Source organism: Brachionichthys hirsutus, chromosome 23 (assembly GCF_040956055.1).
Source record: "Brachionichthys hirsutus isolate HB-005 chromosome 23, CSIRO-AGI_Bhir_v1, whole genome shotgun sequence".
NCBI classification, from domain to species: domain Eukaryota; kingdom Metazoa; phylum Chordata; class Actinopteri; order Lophiiformes; family Brachionichthyidae; genus Brachionichthys; species Brachionichthys hirsutus.
The window spans coordinates 3,822,359-3,845,280 of record NC_090919.1 but is presented as its reverse complement, the minus strand read 5'-3'; the positions used below and the strand labels follow the sequence as shown (position 1 = coordinate 3,845,280).

Sequence of the window (22,922 nt, the reverse complement as noted above, 5' to 3'; positions counted from 1 at the left end):
AACGAAATCAAAGTGATCATCTCTGATCTCCATGGATTGAATCGAGTCTCGGAAGAACGAAATATAGATTAGGTCATTCAAGAGTCCTTTGGAAGCCAATCTGTCTTTATTCTAAATATTACAAATGCACTACTATTTTCAACCACATGACAGCAGCAGATGTGTTTGCTCTGGTTTACAGCTGCAGGTGAAGAAAACCACACATTCGCATTGAATGATTCGACTGCTGAAAACCTTCCATTAACTTGTACCTGAAGCAACATCACAGGGTAGGGAGAGAAGATACAGACGGCGGGGAGGAGACACAGACCGATGTCGACATTTGTGGCAAAGGAAAGTCAGATTTTGAGGTTTTAGATTCGCCGAGGTTGGACTGAATAGCCTGATTTCTTTGCTTTTGCTCAAATTTAAATAGTAAGAAATATTGTTTCATTATCCCACAAGCTCATAAACACCATCAGACACAGAAAATAACGAGTAAACCGGTGCTGCACAACACTTATAAAAGGTGTTTATGGATGTGCTTATAGATATAAATGCCTGCACGTAACATCCTTACCTTAAACTATCCCCTTAACTTTGTCCTTAAACAATGCAAACTTCCCAAGGAGTTTGCAAACATGATCCCATTCACAGGTGGCAGACTATATGGCACACACACACACACGCACACGCACACACACACGCACACACACACACACGCGCACACACATGTATATACAGAGAGGTTGCACACCCTTCATTACACTCAAGGCAAAGGTTTCCAAACCCCTCTATTAGTTGCACACACACACACACACACACACAAAAAGAAAGGTACTTTTCCCCTTCACACCTGGACCTATTCATCTATAGAGGTTCTGCCTGCAGACACAAACCCATTCAGCTTGTAAAGCAACTGATTTAGAATCGGGGCACGTGGGTGAGAAGGCTTTAAACACCAGTTAAAGACAATGTTTAACAGGTGTTTCGGGGGGGGGGGGGGGGCATCAAATGGAGCATTCTGGGTTAGGGTTAATATAATAATATATATAATGTGGGATTATAGCATTATTTTCTTATAGCATGTGGACATTTGGGACCAGAGAGGGGGGGTTGAAAATCGGACACATTTAAACAAATGCATGACATGTACGGATTTTACAACTCCTGCATTCTGACCCCAGTTTAATAATAATCCTACTAATCTTAAATCAGCCGTGACTTGGAATGACTAATGTTACTGAGACATGCATGTGGTTCCCGTTTCTTTACCAGGACAAGGATCCTGGATTGACCTTGACCCCACCCGTCTCCCTGCAGGCTTCAGCTCCGCTCCCAGCACACATGTGGCCTCGAGGCGGGCGATGATAACAAGGCAGAGGCCGCCTGCCGGAGCTGTCTGGCTCGCTCACACCTGGTTTCACCTGAGGGGGCGGCGGGGTCTTCCCCTCTCTCTTTTCAAACGTTTCTCTTTTCACATCTTCACACCAACTAAGTGCAACGGCCTTCAGCGACTAATGTTTGAGTATTTGAAGACGATAAGGGAGTTTTTGAAGCTTTAAAAGTGTCGAACCTGTCCGGTGGAGGGCCGAGACGCTGCAGGTTTTCCTTCCAGCCGGTTACTAAAGCAGGTGATTTTAATTATCAACACCTGCTCCAATTTGAGAGAAGGAACTCATTAGTAAGATCAGCTGCTGGAGAGATGGTTGGAAAGAAAACCCGGAGTGTCTCGGCCCTCCACCGGACAGGTTTGACACCTAGATAATACGGCATGGAATTGCAGAGAAGATCAGAGAGCTGAGTGGAGATAAAAGAAAAGGAATGAAATGGTGGAAATAGGAATAAAGTCAAAAAAGAAATAGCAAGGTTTTACTGGGACAAGAGACTATTTGCAAAATGCCCACTAGGTGGCGATCCACACGCAGGTCAGCAGCCTTCGTGGACCTGAGTGTCTATACAGGTTTATCAAGAAGACTAATTTACAAGTCATCAGTGCAATGTTTAAAGACACCAAGAATAAAATGATTTTTGTTGCAACATAAATTGGTGATTTTACCACAAGTGCCTTTAAAAAATAAATAACAATTGTTGAAAAGCACTTGATGTTAAAATTCGCCAAATCCCGAAAGGTCTTTCAAAAAAAGCCCTTCTTGTATAAATCAGTCATTTATATTCTCATTGGCGATGAGCAGAACAGACGTGTCTCCAGATACAGTTCATGTGGAATCATCCAGGTATCCCAGAGAACCCAAACCGATCTGAGAAGGCACTTATCCCCTCCCTTTTTAAATCTCAAATCGGAACTGTAGCCGTGAAAGCCCGTCCGAAATGACTCTGCTAAAAAAAATATATGCTTAATTCATTTATGGTTTTGTCTGTGAGCGCTGAGGTTCCCGAGGAGGGTTTATAGTCACATTCTGCAAATTTATGTCGTTGGGCAGCCGTCAGCGATCAAACTATTCCTCTACCAGGGTCGCCCGACATCCTCGCCAGTTGGCATCTCTCTGTGTTTGCACGCCTGCCTGTCGGGTCCTCCAGACCTTCCGTCCTCATCACCTTCCAGCAGACTGGTCAGATTGTAGGCCCAAATCCCCCCCAGCACAAAGGGCACAATGGGGGCCTATTCTGGGACGCTAAGCTCCCTGGACTCTCTGCGCCCATCGGCCTACCGCACTTCCTGACAGTGGAGAGTGCTTGGACAGACAGATTCTAGCGACACGTGAAAACCAGTGTGTGTGTGTGTGTGTGTGTCTGATCTGCAAGCAAACACGAACACACACACACACACACACTCTGGGGATTTATCGGGCTGTATTGTTTTGAGTAACTAGTATGCGAGGGGGGAAGATTTTAGCTGTCACACCACATACTCAGTGGACGACTCTGATGAAGGAGTGGGGGGGGGGGGGGGGTGCAACTGTTAGGTCTTTGGGTGCAAGTTTAATCAGCGGGGCAGTGTGATAACCCAATTACAGCTCAATCCACGTGGAGACACACATTTGACTCGGCAGATCACAAAGCCCCCCCCCCCCGACATAAAAGGGTATCAAAGAATAAGATGATGAAACGAGATGAAATGAGTGAAAACACTAAGCAGAGATCCTGCAGCTCCACCAGCATCAACACAGACGGACCAGAGCAACGGCCGCTCTAGATGGGAATGTTTGGCCTTTATCCCCCCCCCCCCCTCCTATTTCCTCCAGCGGTCAGACCGCAAACCCAAACACCTTCGTTTATCTCGGAGCGCAATCGAAGGCGAGGGGCGGAAGGAGACGGAAACACATGCAGGCATGTCAAGGTGGACTTTCTCAGGAACGTTCGGATAAATCACATCCATGGATACAAAAAAAAAAAATGGCTTCTGACGCTGATGCCTTTCACCTGCCTGAAGCTCAGGACTTGTGTCTTCAGAAAACTGAAGACACAAGTCCTGATTCCCAGCCCTCCTCTCTGCTTTGATGGCCGCTGTTACACAGCCCGCTCTCTCCTTTCATCCAGCCCCCCCCCCCCCCCCCCCCTGCAATAAAAAAAAAGCCCCATTAGCCGCGCCGTCCCACGGTGATGATGTCATAAAGCTGCAGCGTTTTATCAGCTGTAGGACAGCTGGAGAAACTCAAAAGAGCAACGGTTAACTTTTTTGGCTTTTTTTTTTGTTTGGTCATTTGAATGTGAAACATTTTGAGCTTTAATGGGTTAATGGGTCATCATCATCATCATCATTTGATGGGTTTGTGGCTTCACGCACTAATCCTGACTCACCGTGTTTCCACCAGCAAGTCTTGTTTACAAAAAGTGAGTTGCATTTATTAGCGACCTCAAATATCTGGAGTCAGAGTCACCTCTCTCTGTTTCAACACAGGACGAGACGCCCCCCCAAAAAAACCAACCCGAGTGGAAGACAAGCTGGACCCAGCTGTGTTTAGTTAGCCGGGATTCAGATTCCTGATCTACTGATGTGCTTGCTTTCGCTATCAGTGTGTGAGTCTGCATCAGCAGTGTGGGACTCCTCTCCTCCATTCCCTCTGGTCCTTCAAAACAAAAGTCCGCACACACAGCGGGTTTTCTTCCCTCACAGGAAGCTGTACTCCCTCCCGATACGATCTGACGCCCACCCAACCTGCAGGTCGAGGCCCCCACCGGCTGTGTAATGAGGGCCTACATCAAAGGCGTGAGTGACGTCTCATATGTGATGACTTCCCCCCCCCCCCCCAAGTAGTGATGGAGAAAGATAACTGGTTGTTGAGTCTCATCTCCAAGTTGTCAATTCACACATTCAGGTGTATTTATCTTTAAACAAAATGCACATATGGGGTGTATGTGTGGAAGAATTATACCCCCCCCCCCACCACACACACACACACACACAAAGACAGAAATAATTGCTAATCCCAAAGAATGCTTGACCTAAAGGTGCTGAGCATCTGCACGTTTAACAGTTCATAACAGAGTTTCTATTATGAGCAGACAAAGGGAAAAAAGCAATAAATTATAGTGTGTGTATTAGTCTCAGCGATGGGTGTGTGTGTGTGTGTGTGTGTGTGTGTGTGTGTGTGTGTGTGTGTCAGGGAAATGCCATAAATAACTGTGCCGACATCATAGCATCAAATAATGAGAGCCTATAATATCATAATAACCAGTTATGTGCATTCCTGCAGTTTAAGTGTGTGTGTGTGTGTGTGTGTGAGTGTGTGAGAGAGAGCGCGAGCGATGAGATCACCCAGAAGAGAACTGATTCCTGCAGAGAGCTGACGCCTATAAAATATCCAGTAAAATTCAGCTTTATATTCAAAATGAAAGTATCTAAAATTTCATATTACATTATTTTATTACAAACTGATATAAAGTAATCATAAGAACTATCATTATTTATTTTGTAAACTTTTCAACTGCTCTGCTAAAAGAAAAAAACGTTACCTTTACAGCTGATTACAAATATATATATATATATATATATTTTTACACATTAATGCAGCATTAATGTGCTTTTATTTTGGCACGACAGTGAAGAACAACTTGATAACGGTTCCACAACTCGCCATGTGAGGGCAGTAGTGTGCAGAAACTGAATCGCGTTTCGGATGACTGAAGTTTCTGCAGTAATAACTTTGCTCGCTCTGCACGATCTCGCTCGTCTTTGTCGTTCTCCCTCTTCTGTTTTGACATAAAGGCACTCTGCCAATCTCTCTCTCTCTCTCTCTCTCTCTCTCTCTCTCTCTCTACCTGCCTCAGGATTAAAGTAATGGCATTCAGAGAGATGCAGTCTTTCATCAGGAGGCCCCTCCGAGGGGATTCATCTCCGTTTCCTTATCTTCTCATCCCACTGGGACACGCAACCACTATCACATTACCCCCCCATCGTATTTTAAAAGGGCCGGCTGCCGCACTGTCTCTCTTTCTCTCTCTATTCATCCTTTATTTCTGCCCCTCCTTTGTTGTCTGGGAGTAAGCAAGAGAGAGAGAGAGAGAGAGCGCCTCATTCTCATCTGTTATTTGTATTTTTTTATAAATGTTTTTATAAATACTGGTGGAAGAATCTCTCGGATTCGCAGAAATATGATCTAAATTCCTTAATTGCATGCGAAAGTAAAAAAAAGAAAACTATTTATGACATGTTAAGATACGGAAGCGTCATGATTAAACAGCGTTTAAACTAAAACAACTAATGATACTGATTGGTCTCTTTATTATACATAACAATATAAGCCTTGAATTAGGCAGCCCCGCCTCTGCTCTCTGTCTCTGATTGACACAGATCGGGTCAAATTGAATGAGACACGTCCATCCTGACCGGTTTTTAACTTGAAAAGCTGGCCTTTGACCCCGGGGAGGGGGGGCTACCTTGTTGAGCGGATGTTATTGGGCTTAATGGGTCCAATATGACACAGATAATAAAGTCAGGAAAGTGAAAACACGTGGGCTGAAAATCTGAAGCCCTTGGGCTATTAATAATGAAAGACACACGTCTTTCTTTTCTTTTTATTACGCCCGCTGATGCTTTCGAACAGTTTACAGCCAGAATAGCTGTTTCCAGTCTGGTATCGATCGTCTCGACGAGACTTTTACAAGAATCTGTAATTTTCTGTAACTGTAAATATGCGACTTTTTGTTCTACAAACTTGACTACTTGCAGTTTTCCTCCGTGAATAAAACATCTGAACAGAAACAAATCGCTCCATCTCTATCTGTGGATATCATTGCCCCTGATTGATCCGTTTACGAGATAAACTTTTGATCAACCCTATCCTATCCCGACAAGCACTGGCAGAATAAAAAAGGTTTACCCCCCCCAGGCGTCAACAAAGCATTGCCAAAATCATATAAGGCCGCCTTTAAACTGACATTCTGTGTAACATGCTGCGTCTGATTCAGCTCGTTATCTTTTTTTTTTTTTACGCAAAAGATTCCAAAAGGCATGCGTGAAAAGTCATTTCTGTCCATATTCTTGGATTGCACAGGAGAAACTGAGCGAGGTGATTGATTCTGGTCCAAAGCAAACAAAACCACCTGGAGGAAGAATTAAAGGAGAATATTTTATCTCCGTGAAGGGTTGCCTCATCTGGTCTTTATCTGATGTCGGGCGTTATGGGGTCTGTTTGTGACTGCAAATTACACGCTACAGCAGTTCTTGCAGGAGCAAGATGGCCGAAACTTTCACTGAATTCAGAAAGAATAGAGTTTGGAATCATCTAAATATATCTTTAATTTTTAATATTGGATGTAGAGAATTATTATTACAAATAAGACCATTGGTTGCCATGGAAGCGGTTTCTTGTTTTCAGAGCATCTCAGAGTAATTTCTCCTTCTGAGACGATGAATTATAAATTTTATGTAGAAGCTAAAATATAAAGAGCACGACAAATAATTGTCCCTCCTGCTCTGAAACTAAGATACATTTTTCCATGAATGTACCTCACCCGTCTCCGACCCCGTGAGTACAAAACTAAAACTGAAAATAGACAAATAAGTAAATATTTAAATATCTCTCAACAGAAACAGGTAAAGGAGGTGATCTACCTATAGATTGAGGTTGCTGAGGTCGGGACATTACCCGAGCTATATCATTTTACCCTCAGGTACACACAGGTGTAATGTGGCGGTCGTCACTGTGCAGGCATGTAAGTGTAGGCTTCTTGTGTCAGACAGTAATTGTGGGTTGGCTTACCGGCTGAAAGAGACCGAGCTGCTGGTCGTCTGGTTTTAGCCAGAGGTGAACACACAAAGGTCTCCACCTGAAGACGCTTTCACATAAAGGCTGTCATTTTATTTAAAAAAAAAGTAGATAAAAAAAAAACTATTATTTACAGCCTCAACGGCTCTGATCCTGATGAAGATGAAGCATTTATGGGTGCTAGTTAAATGTAGGAATGTTTATGAATGCTGCGGGTATACACTGACATATGAAGCACCTCGAAACTTTCCACTAAACCATCCCTTTAAGTGATAAATCAGAGAACGGGACAGCCCCCATCCGTCAGCTCTAAATCATGGCCAGCCGACAGGAAGAAAGCATGTATGAAGGAGTATTATCATTTAAAACGATTACTAATACTACTACTACTACTACTATATGTATGATGAGACCAAGACATCACCAAGTCTCAAATCTACAGAAGAAAGAGAACCTTAAACGTGCCTCCAACCTGCGGTTTATCTGGAGACCAGCAGGGGGCGAAAAGAAATACAGTCTGTCAGATTAAGTTTATGAGAAAATGAGCCAACTAAGTTATAATTTATTACCTCAACAGGTGGACTCAAGACTCCTTCGAGACACGATAATATTAATTTTGCGCATTTTGATCCCACAAAGTAAAATTGATAACCACGTTTGCGCTGTAATTGTTGTGGTTAGAGCCAATTATGGAATACAGCTCTAAAACAAACCTAAATATAATCATAATAATAGTCATCCAGACAACATCAGCAGTAATTCATCTTTTGATCCTGTTGGTAAATGAAGCTAATTATCTCCACTTGCTATGTACGGTACGTCAGTAAGATTTTGAAGTTAAGACTTTTAACTTGGTTGGTGTCTGAGCGAATGCTCATAAAAATATTCATAAACCAAATGATGCCCCCCAATTTACAATACAATCCCTCTTTGACAAGCAAATCATCTCCAAGCCTGTCAACACTATTTAATCATCGGTAAGAAATGACGGATGATGTTAAATTCTTTAGGTGCGCTGACAAGAAAATTAGTTCCTCGCCTAAAGACGCCGTTTCTCTTTTCTTTTTTTGTGCGTGCCTTTATTCACTCCCTGAAGGAATCACTAAGCAATCTATACACACGGGGCTGCTGAAGCACGTCTGAAACGCCACATGTCGAATAGAGATCATATCCGTGTGATCAAAAGAAATAATTTTTAAAACTCAAGCTGTGCTTAAAGCTGCTTTCATGTTCGACGCAGGGACAGAATCGATCCCGATGGCGTCATGCTGACGGGACACGACTCACCCTGCTGCCTTTCTCCGGGTTGCACTTGCATCCTCTGCTGCAGTCCCGCCCTGCACACGGCTGATTAGGATCGGTGCCCTGCAGAATAAAAAAAAACAAAGCACTAGATTACCAACGACGTTCTTGACATGTAAGAGGTCACATATGAGCTGATGTCCCAGAGCAGACATTTTTTTGGAATTTGCAGTCCCATTTTGCCTGTAGTCGGCGAGTCTAAAGAATAATCGTCAAAGAGTGTCTTTGGTTCAAAGCGGAAACCCTTCATGAGTAAAAAGAATATCAATAATTAGAACAGGAGAATCAGAGCTGATTCTCGGTGTTGATTGAAGATCAGCATCTACAACAAAAACAACAACAACATGTCCTCTCGTGGTCGGTAGGTAATGAACCCTGGTCCCGTTTGTGCTGATCCGACATGTTCAAAGTCTCTTCTTTTCCGTGGTTTTGGGGGGGGGGGGGGGGGGGGACAGGTGAGTTTGTGCCTGCGCCACCGTTCACACCTGTCTCCTTTCCTCAGCTTGTTATTTAGTTACAGGATCTAACCCCCGTGGGGCCGACTGCAGCAGCAGACGGTGGCGATAAACCTTTTCAACCAAAGGGCCTTTTCAGAAATCCCTGACAAAAAAAAAAAAGTAAGTTCTGTAACTCACAACCTGTTTTTTTTGCCAGGACAACCATCAGTGAGAGGCTCCAGACTCCTTATAAGGAAAAATGAGGGTACAGAAATACATTAAGGCACCAGGGGAGCCATCGATATTAACGTGATATATTTAGTTCAACACTCAGAAATGTTCAGAATAACCCGACGTTTATATTTCGTATCTATTGAAACCTGTCCGAGGGCTCGGCGAACGCAAACGCAGCATCGTTGCACATTTGGTTGCTCATAAACTCAGAGTGAACTCCAGATTAACCCTTTGGGAGCGCCGGGTGGCATTCCTAAGATCTCTAACAAGCATCACGCCGTGCTTTTAGAGTCAAAGGCAGAGGGGGAGCTTTTAATAAGCCGGCATTTGAGTGACTCAAAGTTTCAAAACACGACATGGTGTCTATCCACTTCTTCGGTGTCTAGGTGGGGGGTGACGGTCATCACGCAGTGTCTTGCTATTCATCTCTCCATTTCTCAGAGTTTAGCATAAACAAGCTAATTATCACCTCCATGAACACGGGAGCAACCGTCCCATGTGAGTCCACGGTTTGGGGGGGAAACGAGTCAAGGTCAACCCATCAGTGTGTGACGTGTAAAAACGTAACCTCGTGTGCTTGACAGACCGAGGAAATAAGGAAGGGACTGAATGTATCTCCATCTTCCGCCGGTTTGAGGAGAAGGCAGGATCGGCGAGCAACGGACAGAGAGAATGTGGTGCAGAAGGAAAAGAGAAAGAGGAGAGATTGTGCTTGGCACAGACGAGAGAGAGAGAGAGAGAGAGAGGAGGGTAAAGGTCAGTGGTGCTGGTCCCAACTTTCTTCCCTCTGATCTCCTCAACTCCTCTTATCACAATGACAGAAGGAGGGCAAGCGAGAGAGAGAGAGAGAGAGGCAACATTTGGGCTAATGGAGGGAAAAGAGAAGGCAGGAAGAGGATGGGAAAGAAAGGAGCGAGAGAGGAGCTCAAGTGAAAGTTGGCAAAGAGGCTGAAGAAGAAGATAAAAATCGAAGCAAATTCGAGTCGATCGACCTTTTAATATCAGGTAAAGATCAATAAGTGCTTCAACAAATGACTGCATCGTGGATAATAAGGTGTTACCTGGTTACCTCATCATTCTGGCCACTAGAGGGCTGTGTCTCATGAACAGACGCCTGCTTTTCATCCAAATCGCCACATTGCTTTAAGATGCGACCGCCTGACACTTTGTAATTTGGCTGAACTGACCCTTTTTAAGTTCAGGCCAGGCCCGGATTAGGTTAAAGGAATGTAAAGCCCGCTACAGGATTAGGCATGTGTCGCTTTCAGATACGGCTACACCGGAGAAGAAGAGAAAAAACACACAACAGCACGACGCTCGTAATTTGCATCATTAGCCGACACGACGTGACGGAACAGGCACATTCCCGAATCCAATGCTGTTTTCACGCCGTGTCCCGCCCTGACATCCCGGCGTTGCCCAGAGCGAACGTTCCCAAATCCTTCACTCTTCTGTTTGCTCACACTTGACTGTCCAAACACTTTCCTGTACGCACCATCTGTAATACCTGTCTGTTTAAACCCCCTCCCCCCCCCCTTTGCTCTTCATCGGATCGGCAGCTCACGGCGGCGGCGTCTGGACTTGCCTGCTCATTCCTAAACGGCCTCCCGATGTTATCCGGATGAAGGTTGGGTCTAAAAGCAACCTAAAGTACGATACATATTTTTTGCGTAATTATAGCCCGACAGCGTGATGTGACTCGTTGGCTGGTTTGTTTTCAAAGAAGAAGTGCGATAAAGCTTTAAACGCTTCGCTTGTTGTGGAATTCCTCACATTTAGCGTGATGGGGTTGCCGGGTCGTTGCCGGGTAACGAACATGAATGTGAATGTGTCGGAACACAAATAAATGACTGGATTCGATGTTTTAATTAACTTGAAACTACAAGTTATTCAAAGTTATTGCTGAATATGTTGGAAATAAAGATCTTTCTTTAAGAGATTCTTATGACCAAAGCCAGTTTCAGAGATGTTTTTCCAGGCAAGAGCCAAATTCCGGATCAAACCTAGAATCTAAAAGTTAAACTACCGTTACAGGAAAAGAGTTATTCCACCAATCACAAGCTAATAAAAGAACTTCAATGAACCTCCAGTTAAAACGCAGCCAAAGTTCGCCTGGAAAGATCCATAAATAATTTGCCCAAACCCAAAGTGGTCTACGGAGTTTGCGTGAGGAGAAGGGAATTACATTTCACCTTCACCTGAAGCTGACCTTGAGGAACGGGTTCAAGGGGAGAAACAAGAGGAGCGGGAGATAAGAGTTTACTTTATCTAACAGCCTTGTTTGGTCTTCTAGTCATCCTCCCTTTTCTTCCTCACCATTGCTATCCCATTCCCCATATCTCTCCCTCATCACCTTCTCCCCTCTGGTCCATCCGTGACCCTGAGCGCACCGCAGGAGACTCGCCAGCTGTGTTTGGGTCTCCGGCGCTCCAGTTTGCGTCTGTTTATTCCACGCTCTTTGGTGTGTGTGCTCCAACACAACAACAGCCTGTACATGCTTTTGTGTATACTTGTACACAAGCTCGCAAGTGTTTCCGTCCGCTGGAGGTAGCTCATCTATAGCTTAGCAGAGACAGCGGAAATTAGTGACGCTCCAAGTGATTAAAAAAAAAACAGGACGCCGACGTTTGAAGAGGGATGGCAGAGTTACTTAAATTACTCGAACTGTTCCTTGGGGCGAGGGGGATCTGCACAAATGTGTGCGCTCGAGTGTTTGTCTGAACGTCACAAGCCGAATATGCACCCTCGAGGAGCAAAAGAAACTTGTCACACGGTTCCATCCTGCTTTCAGCGCCGAAGGTTTGAGGTTTCACCAAGGTGTAAACCGATCGGTGCGGTCCCTGCAGTCGAGCAGGAAAAGATCAACTTCCTCTAACACTGCCGTGTGTGTGTGCGTGTGTGTGTGTGTGCGTGTGCGTGTGTGCGTGTGGCTGTAAGTTCAGGCATTGAACCCGGATGATAGCGTGGTAAAGATTACGTTCTTGCTTTCACCCCTGTAAGGACGGGACTTTCTGGGTTGGGACTATTTTTTTATGCTCCCAAAAATCTGCCCTGACATTTATCAGATTGGTTTAAAGAAAGGGTTTCACTAAACTCTAACAAATAGAGTACAGATTCAAATAATAATAATAAAATAAAGCAGATTTCTCTCTCCACTAGTTCCAGACCAGCTGAAAGGCGGCTGCCGTTATATTTCCAGGTTATCTAAGGGATCCAAACAAGCTGCGGGATCGCTGAGCCGGCACGCACCTCAGGTTACCTCGCCGTATCCCGCCGCCGCTCCAAACAACGCCTTGCACTGCCAGCCACTGCTGCCAACAGGGACCTATTTTTAGCACCAACCAGAAGGCCCACTGACAAGCGGTCCCACAGCACTCCTCTGCTTCTTTCCCCTTGTCGAGGTGGTGTGAATAGAGCAGCAGCGGTAATCTGGACACACACACGTGTCATCTGGAAGTGTGTGTGTGTGTGTGTGTGTGTGTGTGTGTGTATCTACTGTACTTAAAAAGCCTGACGCAAATCAGGTGTCATGGACGAGACTTCTGCAGTGTAGGGCTAGTCCCGTGTGTGTGTGTGTGGGGGGGGGGGGGGGCACACACACACGTTCTGTCAGTCTGTCGCTTTTTTCTTTCAAAGTGTTTCAGACTGTGTTTAGGCCAAAAAGAAATTATTTGAAGAAATAGTTCAATTTCAAATAGATTTTCTTGGTAAATTTCACAACAAAATCCTCTATTAAATGTTTGGTGATGAAAATTGAAACAAATATTTCAGCTAAACTATAAATATTAAATTTTTGGTTACTGCTTGAAAAAAAGAAAGAAAAAAGCACAAATTAGAAGCGTGATTAACCTTTGGTTGTGGTTAAGGACTGAACACTGATTTAAATACGGAGCTGTGACTCATCGCTGGGGGGGGGGCGTGCCTTTATCTCTCTTGGATGACCAGCACCTTTCAGTTCCCCTTTTTACGACCACAGGGGGCGGAATCCTTCTTCATTGTCACCTTTTTTAAATCCGTTAAACACATAAAATAAATTTCTTTCCACATAAACACAAAATATTTTCCATTTCTGGCCAAATCCTTTTTCTTTTTCCCTTTCCCACACATTTCTACACATTTGGACTTCTGTCTTCCAAACTCCGGCTGCTGGATCCAGAGAATCCTCCGACACGATGACCTTGTAATGACCTTGTAATGTTGACGCAGGCTGGGAAGACAGCCCGATGCCCTAAAATGGCAAAGACACACGCAGTGTTCCGGAAGCTGAAGTCTCTTAACTTTTTCGAAAAAAATTGTATAAAACAGATTACCTACTTTAAAACAGTATCCGACCACGCAGCAAAGCCCATAAATGGTGAGGGCTCCCAAAAACAAAATGAGCGCAGCTGCTACTTGTCCAGCACTTTCAAGGAAACCTCTTTATTTTATTTTTTTACTCCAATGATTCTTTTTTTTTTCTTTGGTAGCAGCATTTATTATTTTGAGCAATGACAGTGGGAATTTTTATTTCTTCTTTTTAAATAAATAAAACCGAGGCCTGGCTGTTACCAGATCATTGCTAGAAAGCCGCCACTCACGCGATGCACTTGAAGCTACTTTGAAATAGTTTTTTCTGCGCCTTCGCGGGCTGTGAATGAGCCAATGAGGCGCCGCGTAGCTCGGCTGCTTCAGCATGTCTGCATGCACGCGCCTGCAGGCAGTATTTATACTCCAGGTATACTAAAGCAGAGATGCCCTGACCTCGCCCGCTCCAGTCAATCAGCTCTTAAAGCAGCACGGCGAGGTTAAAATATCGCCATGACACTTCTGTTTGTGAAGTGATCCGGCCACCTCTTTCTTCCTCCCAGGCGGTGTGAATGTGAATGTGAATGCAAGGGGGGGGGGGGGCAGAGAGAAAGGCCAGAGAACAAACAGAGTTACATACAGACCATTAGACTTTGATGGGAACCAGTAAAAAATACAGCCTGAAGCTGTGAATGGGAGAAGCAGAAAGGAGGATAACGCTCAAGGGCAAGCGGAAAAAAAAGAGAGGGAGCTGTTATACGAGGAAGAACCGACACCATGATGGAAGTTTATTAAGCGAGACGCTACAGAAAGAACTTAATTTTAATAAACGTGATTTCTTTTTTTCCCAAGCATCCAGGCAATCATCATCATCATCATCCGACTTCTGCGATCCCTGTTCATACAACTGGAGAGAGACAAATCTGCGTCATGTGGTAAACTTTTTTTCTTTACGACCCCCCCCCCCTCATGCATTTGCAGATATACTATGAAGTTTATCCTCAGGCTGGAGCTCAGAAGAAAATGAAAAATGAGAGAAATCGGATATGCTGGCGGGTCGACCTAAGACAGACGGGGCGGCAGTGGGAGATCCGCTTGCAGGTCAGACGCTCCAGAGGGGGGAGCTGGAGACGAGCTTTCTACGTCCACCTTGAAGGTCTCTACGAAATCGTAAAGCTGTCAGAGACAGCCCACCCAGAGCGGAGACACGGGCACGCGCGAGCACAGCGGAAATAACAAGCGAGGCGTCGTATGAAGGGCTTTTCATAATGCTGGGGGTCCTCAGGCGGGGCATCGGCTACTCCACACGAATCTGGGATGAAGCCGCTGCTGCGGTTAACAATGATGAAAGTTAAACCGACACTGGGTGTTTAATTGATGCAAACCATTTCCTGTGGCCGACTGACAGACATTCGCTTTAAGGTGGCGGGGCCCACAATGGGACAGGAAGTTATGTAAAATAATCACAGGACTGTTTGTGTCTGAACATTTGTCATCACGGATTCATGGCTCCATGAAAAAGGCAAGTTGAGGCGGATGGTTGGGGGACGCTCGTCTTATTTTGAAGATGAATTGTTCTAATAAAGGCATCTAATTCAATTTTATTTCTATAGCGACAAATCACAATTTATTGTTATTTTGCATCTGTGGTGTAATTCTTTTTATTTTATTGTTATTTTGCATCAATTGAGTAATTTAATATTGGTTTTATTTTTATTGTTAAATGTCGATGATTTATGTACTAAGGACTTTCAACGGAAACATGACCGCAAGGGCTTTTTTGAAATGCTCCTCTTAGACAGGATGTTTGACTGTATTTGTACTGTAATACATGCTACTGTGTGACTGTACTTGTACTCCAACATTCTATCTAATAAATATATTCATCATCATCAAAGTTCTCTTCATCATCTCAACACTCTTTACAGGAGTAGCAGGGAAAGACAGAACCCAACTTGACCCACAAGAGCAGGGGTCCCCAAACTCTTTTTCCTGTGACGATCGCAGGGGTGCCTGAACATTTATTATTTTCCAGACAGCCACACATAACCAAATAACCCTTTTGTCACAAAAAAAAAAGGTCAGGAAATAAATAATAACCAAAGGCGGGCCGTAGTTAGGGGACCCCTGCTCATGACGCTTCATCTCAACATCACTATTTCTTACCACACAGTGACATGAATCGAGTGAACGAGAAACACACATCCCAACTGGCAGCCACATTAACCCATGAACCAAAATCCAGTGTCACAACGCAATACCTCTCACACCCAAAATCAGTCTCTCTCAAGCATCATCGCATAGTGCAGCGGCGATGGGAATATATTGAATTAATGACCCCTCTTAAATGCAACGAATACCATTATTGATCCCCCACCGGCTACTCATGTTGACGGCCATCTGTCTGACCTAATTCTGAAAAGAAACCTCTTGAAGAATCCTGGACGTTCTGCATGCGATTCTGCTCGTTGCTTAAGGGAAATGTGTTTCGCAAATTTTGCATTGCATTTTATTAGCACATTTTCTTTTAGCTTCGGAATTAAAGGAAGGCGAGAAACTATATATATATATTTTTTTGCACCATCAGCATAAAAAGCTTAATTCCCAAGCAGGAGAGGATGAATGGCTCCTTTCTTATTAGAGCAACTGCTTGTGGTCGTGGTTCACATTTCTGTCTTGTCTGCTGGAGGAGTTCAAACAACAGCAAAAATATTAAAATAAAATTCGGCAATCAAAGTGATGCAAAACCGGGAAATACATACAATGTAGACCACAGTCTGAGCGCATATCTTAGCATGCTGCAACAGAGCCGGAGAAACCCCAGCAGCCTGGTGCAGACAGGAGATAGGAGAGGAACAAATACCTGCAATAGCTGCAGGCTGTGTTGGCATACTTCTGTTATTAAAAAAAAACACATCAATCTGGATACCAACGGCTCGCCTGCAGTGATGCTCGCTATAATGGGACTCGCAGCAGCGTTTGGACTTATGGGGCTGCTTTTTCATCTCGGAAAGGTTTTGGAGTTTTGGCATGTTGAAGCAAAAATGAGGTTTTGACATTATTGAATCGTAAAGACAGACAAAAACAAAGAAATCCTTTGCACGCAATGTGAGGGGGGGGGGGGATTCTAGCCTTATTCCTGCGAGTCAACGCTGAGGGATAAAGATTTTAAAATAACGTTTTCTATGCCCAAAGAGGACTTTTTTTTTTTTACTAGCTGCTTTAAAAATAAATACAATCTTCTAGGTAGAAATAATTACCTCTATTTTTTACGCCGCTGTTGTTCAGATATTTGAATGTCGTTACTGTATTATGATTTTTTTCTTTTTTAAAGATGTTTTCACCGATATTTAGCATTGAACTGTATGAATCGACGGAGAAAACGTAACTTAATTAAATGATATCACGGAAGTGGCCTAAACTGGGCAGCAGTTGATACAGCGATAAAACCCTCATGGATATTATTATTCCACTCCCATTACAAGCTGGTCATGGAAATCCATGTTCCATAAATAAAATAGATGGTTCATTTACCATCATTTTAGAATGTGGAACGCAAGAAGAACAGCGGGATACGGTTTCCCAAACAAACACGGGAACAAGACACGTTGCCCCGGCAACCATCCAAAGGAAACATGTCCGACTTGACAGGGAACGAGTGCATGAATGGGCGGTCTCTTTTGGTGCTGAAACACGTCCTTTTGGGACATTCTCGGGCTGTCACACATTTGATTTAAGCTCATTGAAGGCTGAGAGGAGCAAAGTTAACTGCATTTACTGAAAGCTGAATTAATTCTGCCTTAGATTTTGCAAAGAAACTTTCAAATAGCCTTTTTTTAACGTTTTTGCGTAATGCTGGTGACGCTCTTTCAACTTCAACTTCAAAAAATGTACAAGATTCAATTAGTTCTTTCCTGGCCCGTGTACCAACTATCAATCCAGAGGTCACTGCGGTAAAAAAAATCTGAGCGTTGTGTGAATAAAATGAGAATAATAAATCAGGTGGTGGGAGAAAGCCAAAGGAATTCAGGAGTAAAAACTTTTTGGCAACTCTAAAATCATTAAGATTTTTTTGCTACTTGTTTGAGCATTTTTTAAACATTTTGTTTGCTTTTATTGCTTCTTATCTTATCGTTCATGCTTTGAACAAATCCCCAGCCCTTCTAAAGGTTAGTAAAAAAAAAAAAAAAAGTGTGATGATATGTGAAAATTGAAAATCCAGTGACCAAATATTCCAGTCTTGTTCCACAATGCTCCCTCCAACTGCTTCCACTTCCCTCCAAATCCCTGACCTAAAACGAAGGCTGGACCTCTGGAGGACAGGAGGATGGAGAAAGGGGAGGAGGAATGAAAGTGGAGAGGTAGCGGGTCTACGTGGAGTCCATCAGACTGGACCGAGGAGGGCAGGAATGTCGTGTTGTTGGCTGCATGGGGTCGGAATCACTGGGCTTAATGGTCTGGAACATCCTCATATAGCGACTCAGTATTTCCAAATGTGGGAATTTGAGGAATTTTATTGGATAGTAGGAGGACTGTTTGAAGTTTGCTTATCTGATGAGAGCTCAGAAGATCTGAGGATTCCTGGGAGGAGGCGTTTTGAAAAGGGTTATTTGTTTATAAGGAGGACTTCATGTCTTCGGTGAGCAGCTCCCTGTTGCTTCTTTCCATAGAGATGAAATGGAGATGTATGAGGACTCCCTCCTTCACCAATCAACTGACCAGTAAAGAGATAGACTAACCAGCCAACCAACCGCCCGCCCAACTAATCAATTGACCGACTGACCAATCGATCAACAACCTGACCCATGACGGCCAACCAACCGGCTGATTGAACGGCCGACTGGCGGACAAACTGGACACTAAAGGGTTCAACCCCCCCCCGATGCATGCCGACTTCTCCGTCTTCATGCAGGAACACCTGAATGTTTGTTTAGCTCTGAACTTTGTAAAAGTAGAGTTTGAAAACACACAGTAAATTTCCTGTCTGCACGTATTGCGTTTTTTTTTTATGCATCAAAGCAGGAATGCCTTCAAAATTTCCTGTCTGCATGAGCCCTATAACGTGTGTAGGTGCACCTTTTGTTGCATATGAGCACACCCCCTGGTATTTGTCTGGGTGCCTTGAGTCAAGGAGAACCAGAAAGCAATCCGCAGCCAAAGACAAGTCACCTCAAAGTGTGTGATTGACGACCCAGCTGGCACTCGGCACCGCGACTACCTGGAACCCCAGACAGGTTAAAACAAACGCCAGTCAATATTTGAAAATCGCTGTACCTGATCGCTAATCATCACAGAGGGAGCGCTGCATGGGCATGCCCCCATCGGGCCGAGCAGCTGGTTAGCTGTGTGTACTCTGTGTACTCTGTGTGTGTGTACTCCATCACCTTCACATCGCTCCACTGACAGTTCTGCGTGAGGCGCATCCAAACTTGTGTATTCATTGAGTGAATGCTTTATTTTATCAGACTGATTTGATTCCTAGTGCTCGTCACCCCCCCCCCCCCCCCCCCCCCCGCGATGCGCTGGCGACGCGTCCAGGGTGTACCCCAGCTCTCCATCTGGATGGATGGAAGTTGGTGAAAAGTGAGTGAGGGTCTGCCTGCGTTGCGTCTTTATATGGAAACTCAGACGTAACAGTTTTGACTTCAATTTGAAGAAGTTTTTCAGCACTTTAAGTTCAGTGTGTGTGTGTGTGTGCGTCAGTCCATGACCTTTCCATATAAAGACACTGGCACAACGCCGGCAAATATACGACCTCCACTTTATATCTTTTGTGTTTCAGCAGCCACAACAGCTCATCCTTTCAGTCTGTTTCCTTTCCTGGTTTCTTCCCGCTTGCCGATCCTTTGCCGAGTCTGACTCGTGTCACTTTAGCTTCTTTTGTTACCTCGGGGACGAAGGCAATAACTTTCCTCTGATTTCGCAATGCAAATTTTTTCAACTTAATGGCATCATGCGCTGTAAAATCGCTGTCTAAAAATCAGCTCACGGCGCAGGAGCAGAGAACCTGTTAAGCCCCGTTAACCCCCCCCCCCACCCAACCGTGGCAGAAGGCCTTTGGAATGGTAATGCCTTTCTCTCCTTAGCTGCGGTAAAACACCAACATCACAATGTCCCGCTCATCTTCCTTACCCACAGCCCTCTCCATGGGGGGGGTCATGAGCATTCACAAAAAGGACAGATGGGTTTCTCGCTGAAGGAGCAGTGGCATGTCGACGCAAACAAAGTGAGATGGATTGTAACCTGGTGCAGGCCACACACACACACACACACACATTGTCTTGTGTAGCTCGTTGAGGTTTCAAACAGAACAGTCCCCAGACACCACTTTGCTCCACATGAGGGGCTTAAGGGGTCCCTGGGGAAGAGTTCCAACCTGATCCAATTTGTCGGTCGAGAGATTTGCTGGAGGCTGGAGATCGAGAACACGACTCCTTCTTTCGTCCATGTTTGTTTGTTTTTTAAAGATAATACTGACAACCGACACTGGGGGAAGTCGTACAGTTGTGTTATCTGATACCCGACGTACAGACAAGACGGGGTCGAGTGAATGCAGTGGAACGTCAATAGAAGAAGAAGAGGAAGTGTGCTATCTATGACCTTGTAGGTGTCAAGTTACTTTAAATCCTGACTTGTTTTAATCTAGTCTCCAGTCAAAGAGCTCTGTGAGAACATTTCAAAAAGAAGATTTTCATGCAGCAGACTAACCGGGTCATCGGGGTCACATTCCTGTTCAGTACAAAGGCAAGAGCACATTTTATTTCATCTGAAGGTCAAGAAGTAACAGCAAACTGAAATTAATTGTTTAAAAACAACTCAAACTAGGGCACAGAGTATTATTTCTGTTTGGGCATTGACTGATGCCCGTGCATTTGGTTGTGGCTGAGCGTGCCTGAACGTTCACAGGGATGAAGTCGGTTGCTTGAGCGGACGCATCGATGGGAATACGCCTGCGTGCTAAAGCTTCCGGGCTGGATAGGGAATGGGCAGGGGTCACCCAGGAATAAAGAGGATGTCTTCCTATAGGAAATTCTACCTGGAATCTTCAAGTTAATCAAGAGGAACAACAACAACAACAAAACTACTGAACAGAATGATAAACGCCGCCTGTGGCTGTGATGCTTTTATTCCTAACAATCCAGACTTTAGACTCCAAGACGGCTGGAGCGGCGGGACTAACTGTCTCAGAAAGGCGTGAACATGCATCAAGCCTAGAAATCAGAGTTACACGTTTTTGGGAGAGTTATTAGCTTTTTCAGATGAAGAGTTTCTCCGTTTCATATCTTCACTAAGTTGCAATAGGATTTAAAAATGTCCGAAGTGGGCTCTGGTAAGTGGTTTTCCTCCTGCTGACAAGAAATCCAACCAATTGGCAAGGAGATTTATGCAGAACCAGCCACAATAAAAGTAAATTCTGAAGGCAAGCAAACTGCATTTCTATGTGCAAAACTGCGGCATCAATGCCTATCAGAAAAGGTCGAGGTCTGGCATGACGAGACGCAACAAGACCCGGTGCTTCCCCTCAAAGCATACCAGAACATGTTCACACACAAAGCGTGCGGTGGTGGTGCACAGAGTGTACAAAGCGTTTTCAAGGGGGAGTCTAAAAAAATAAAAAATAGTGATAACCCTGAATTAAAGAGGACACGTAATTGATTGAATGTAAGGTTGGGGGGGGGGGGGGGGGGGAATCACACCGAGGCCGACCTGCTGCAGCACGCTGATTTAATATCTCACCCATTCCTACGTCTCTCTCTTTGTGTAAGGAAGCTCTGCTGCATGTCTGGGGAGTCTGGTAGTAATACATCCTTGGAAGCTTTTATGGTCAAAGACATGCTCGTGGTAATAATGCATGACAAAATAACTGGATGTGAAGAATAAGTTAAAAAAAAGGAGGAAAAAAAGGAGATAAATGTCTCGTTTCCTTTGCTGCAATGATGTTGGGCTTGTATAAACCTGTGGTAGGCAGTACATGGGGGCTCTGCTGAGTGAGATGTATGGAAAATCTACACGTTTGTTTGTTTTGGGCTTCACATGTCCAAAGTGTTGGTTATGGGATGTAAAAGAAATTACATTTTGATTGGTCCTTGTGAATCTGGAGGCTTAAAACCTTATCAGAGAAGAAGCCGGAGCGGCTTATCGTCACAAGTTTGGGTTTCCGTTTGGGAACGTAATCAGGGTGAGGAGGCTGGAAAAAAAGAACATCGGAGCAAAGGGAAGACAGAGGAGAAACAGATAAGAAATGGAGAAAAGGTGAATTCACTGCATGGATGTAAGAATTATGAGCAATAGATGAGGAGTTTAATTCTGTCAAATCTGACCCTCTGTAGTTGCCGTAGTTCATGCAGTAAATTCACACGGTACTGAGGATCCGGTTTTCTTCAGGCAGTGTGGGCGGACTTGTTAAAGGACCCAAGGCCAATAAGTGTTTTATCAAAACGTCACCCATACGAGAGAGAAGAATCACTACTCTGGCATCAACTGTGGTAAAACAGCAACAGTCATTCAGTTGTTTCTAGCATAATCTTACCGATGGACCAAACTCCTCTCAAATGCTAAATGTGAGTTGCTTAAATTAGCACATTTAGCACAAGATTTATCAAATTGATTAAAAAAGAAATGAAAAAAAAATACTCTGAACTTACATAGCCTTGGGAAGAAACAGCAACTTCATTTTCTCAATTTTTGGGGGATTTCATAGCAAAATTTTAGTTCTCTTTAATTCAATCACACCGTTTTCCAAATGAAACTCATTGCCTTGTCATCTCAGCTCAAGGTCACCGGATACAAAATCCAAACTGATGCAGGCGAAAGCAGGTTGACGCCGTCTTATCTGTCCATTCTAGAGAAAACAGGGGAGCAACTTCAGCCCAAACCGAAGGCAACGTGAGGCCTTCTCCTCCTTCGTTTGTCAGGCATGTGAACCGCACAATCCCCTCCAGTGCTTTTCCCCAAACACACAAAATGTAATCTGCACAGCTGGCCGAGGGAGACGAGCTGAGACACAAACACACGCACAGAGACGCACGGGGAAGATGTTTACACACATGCGCATACAAGCAGATACTGTCTGTGGATTTTTTGTTCTTGTTGGTTGCATGTCAAGCGTGGCAGGCAGGTCAAGAAAGCAACGACTGACCTCAACCCCTGCATGTGGATGCAAAATGTAATCATTGCGCCGCTTTGAAGACGTTGAACCTGAGAGGTCTTTATTCCCCCCCCCCCCGCCACTTCTTTTCCATTTAAAGTCAACCAAATCCTCCGTGTTTACGTTCAGCGTCGCCACCCACAGCTTGGCTTAGTTTGCTTTATTTGACATTACGGGAGGAACGGCATCAAAGAGCGCACAACATAAAAAAGTCCAAGCTGTGTCCCGTCAGCAACCCCCCCCCCCCCCGCCCCAGACCCATCTGTTGATTCAGAGCCCACCAGCAAGTTCTGAGCAGGCAACGCTTTAAAATCCTGCTGTGTAGCATTTCCTAATTTCACTAGTTATTCAGGAATGGATTCTTAA

General features: G+C 44.4%; 1 protein-coding gene across 1 annotated transcript in view; it reads right to left on the bottom strand.

Moving 5' to 3' along the window:
• col4a6 (collagen, type IV, alpha 6) overlaps positions 1–11,461 on the bottom strand; it is a 28,875-nt gene extending 17,414 nt beyond the window's left edge. Inside the window, exons 1-2 of the mRNA XM_068756116.1 lie at positions 11,441–11,461; positions 8,439–8,516 (exon numbers count right to left, since the gene is read on the bottom strand). Of these exons, the coding sequence (XP_068612217.1) occupies positions 8,439–8,516; positions 11,441–11,461 (99 nt within the window). The remainder of the gene's footprint in view (positions 1–8,438; positions 8,517–11,440) is intronic.
• Positions 11,462–22,922: the final 11,461 nt, after the last annotated feature.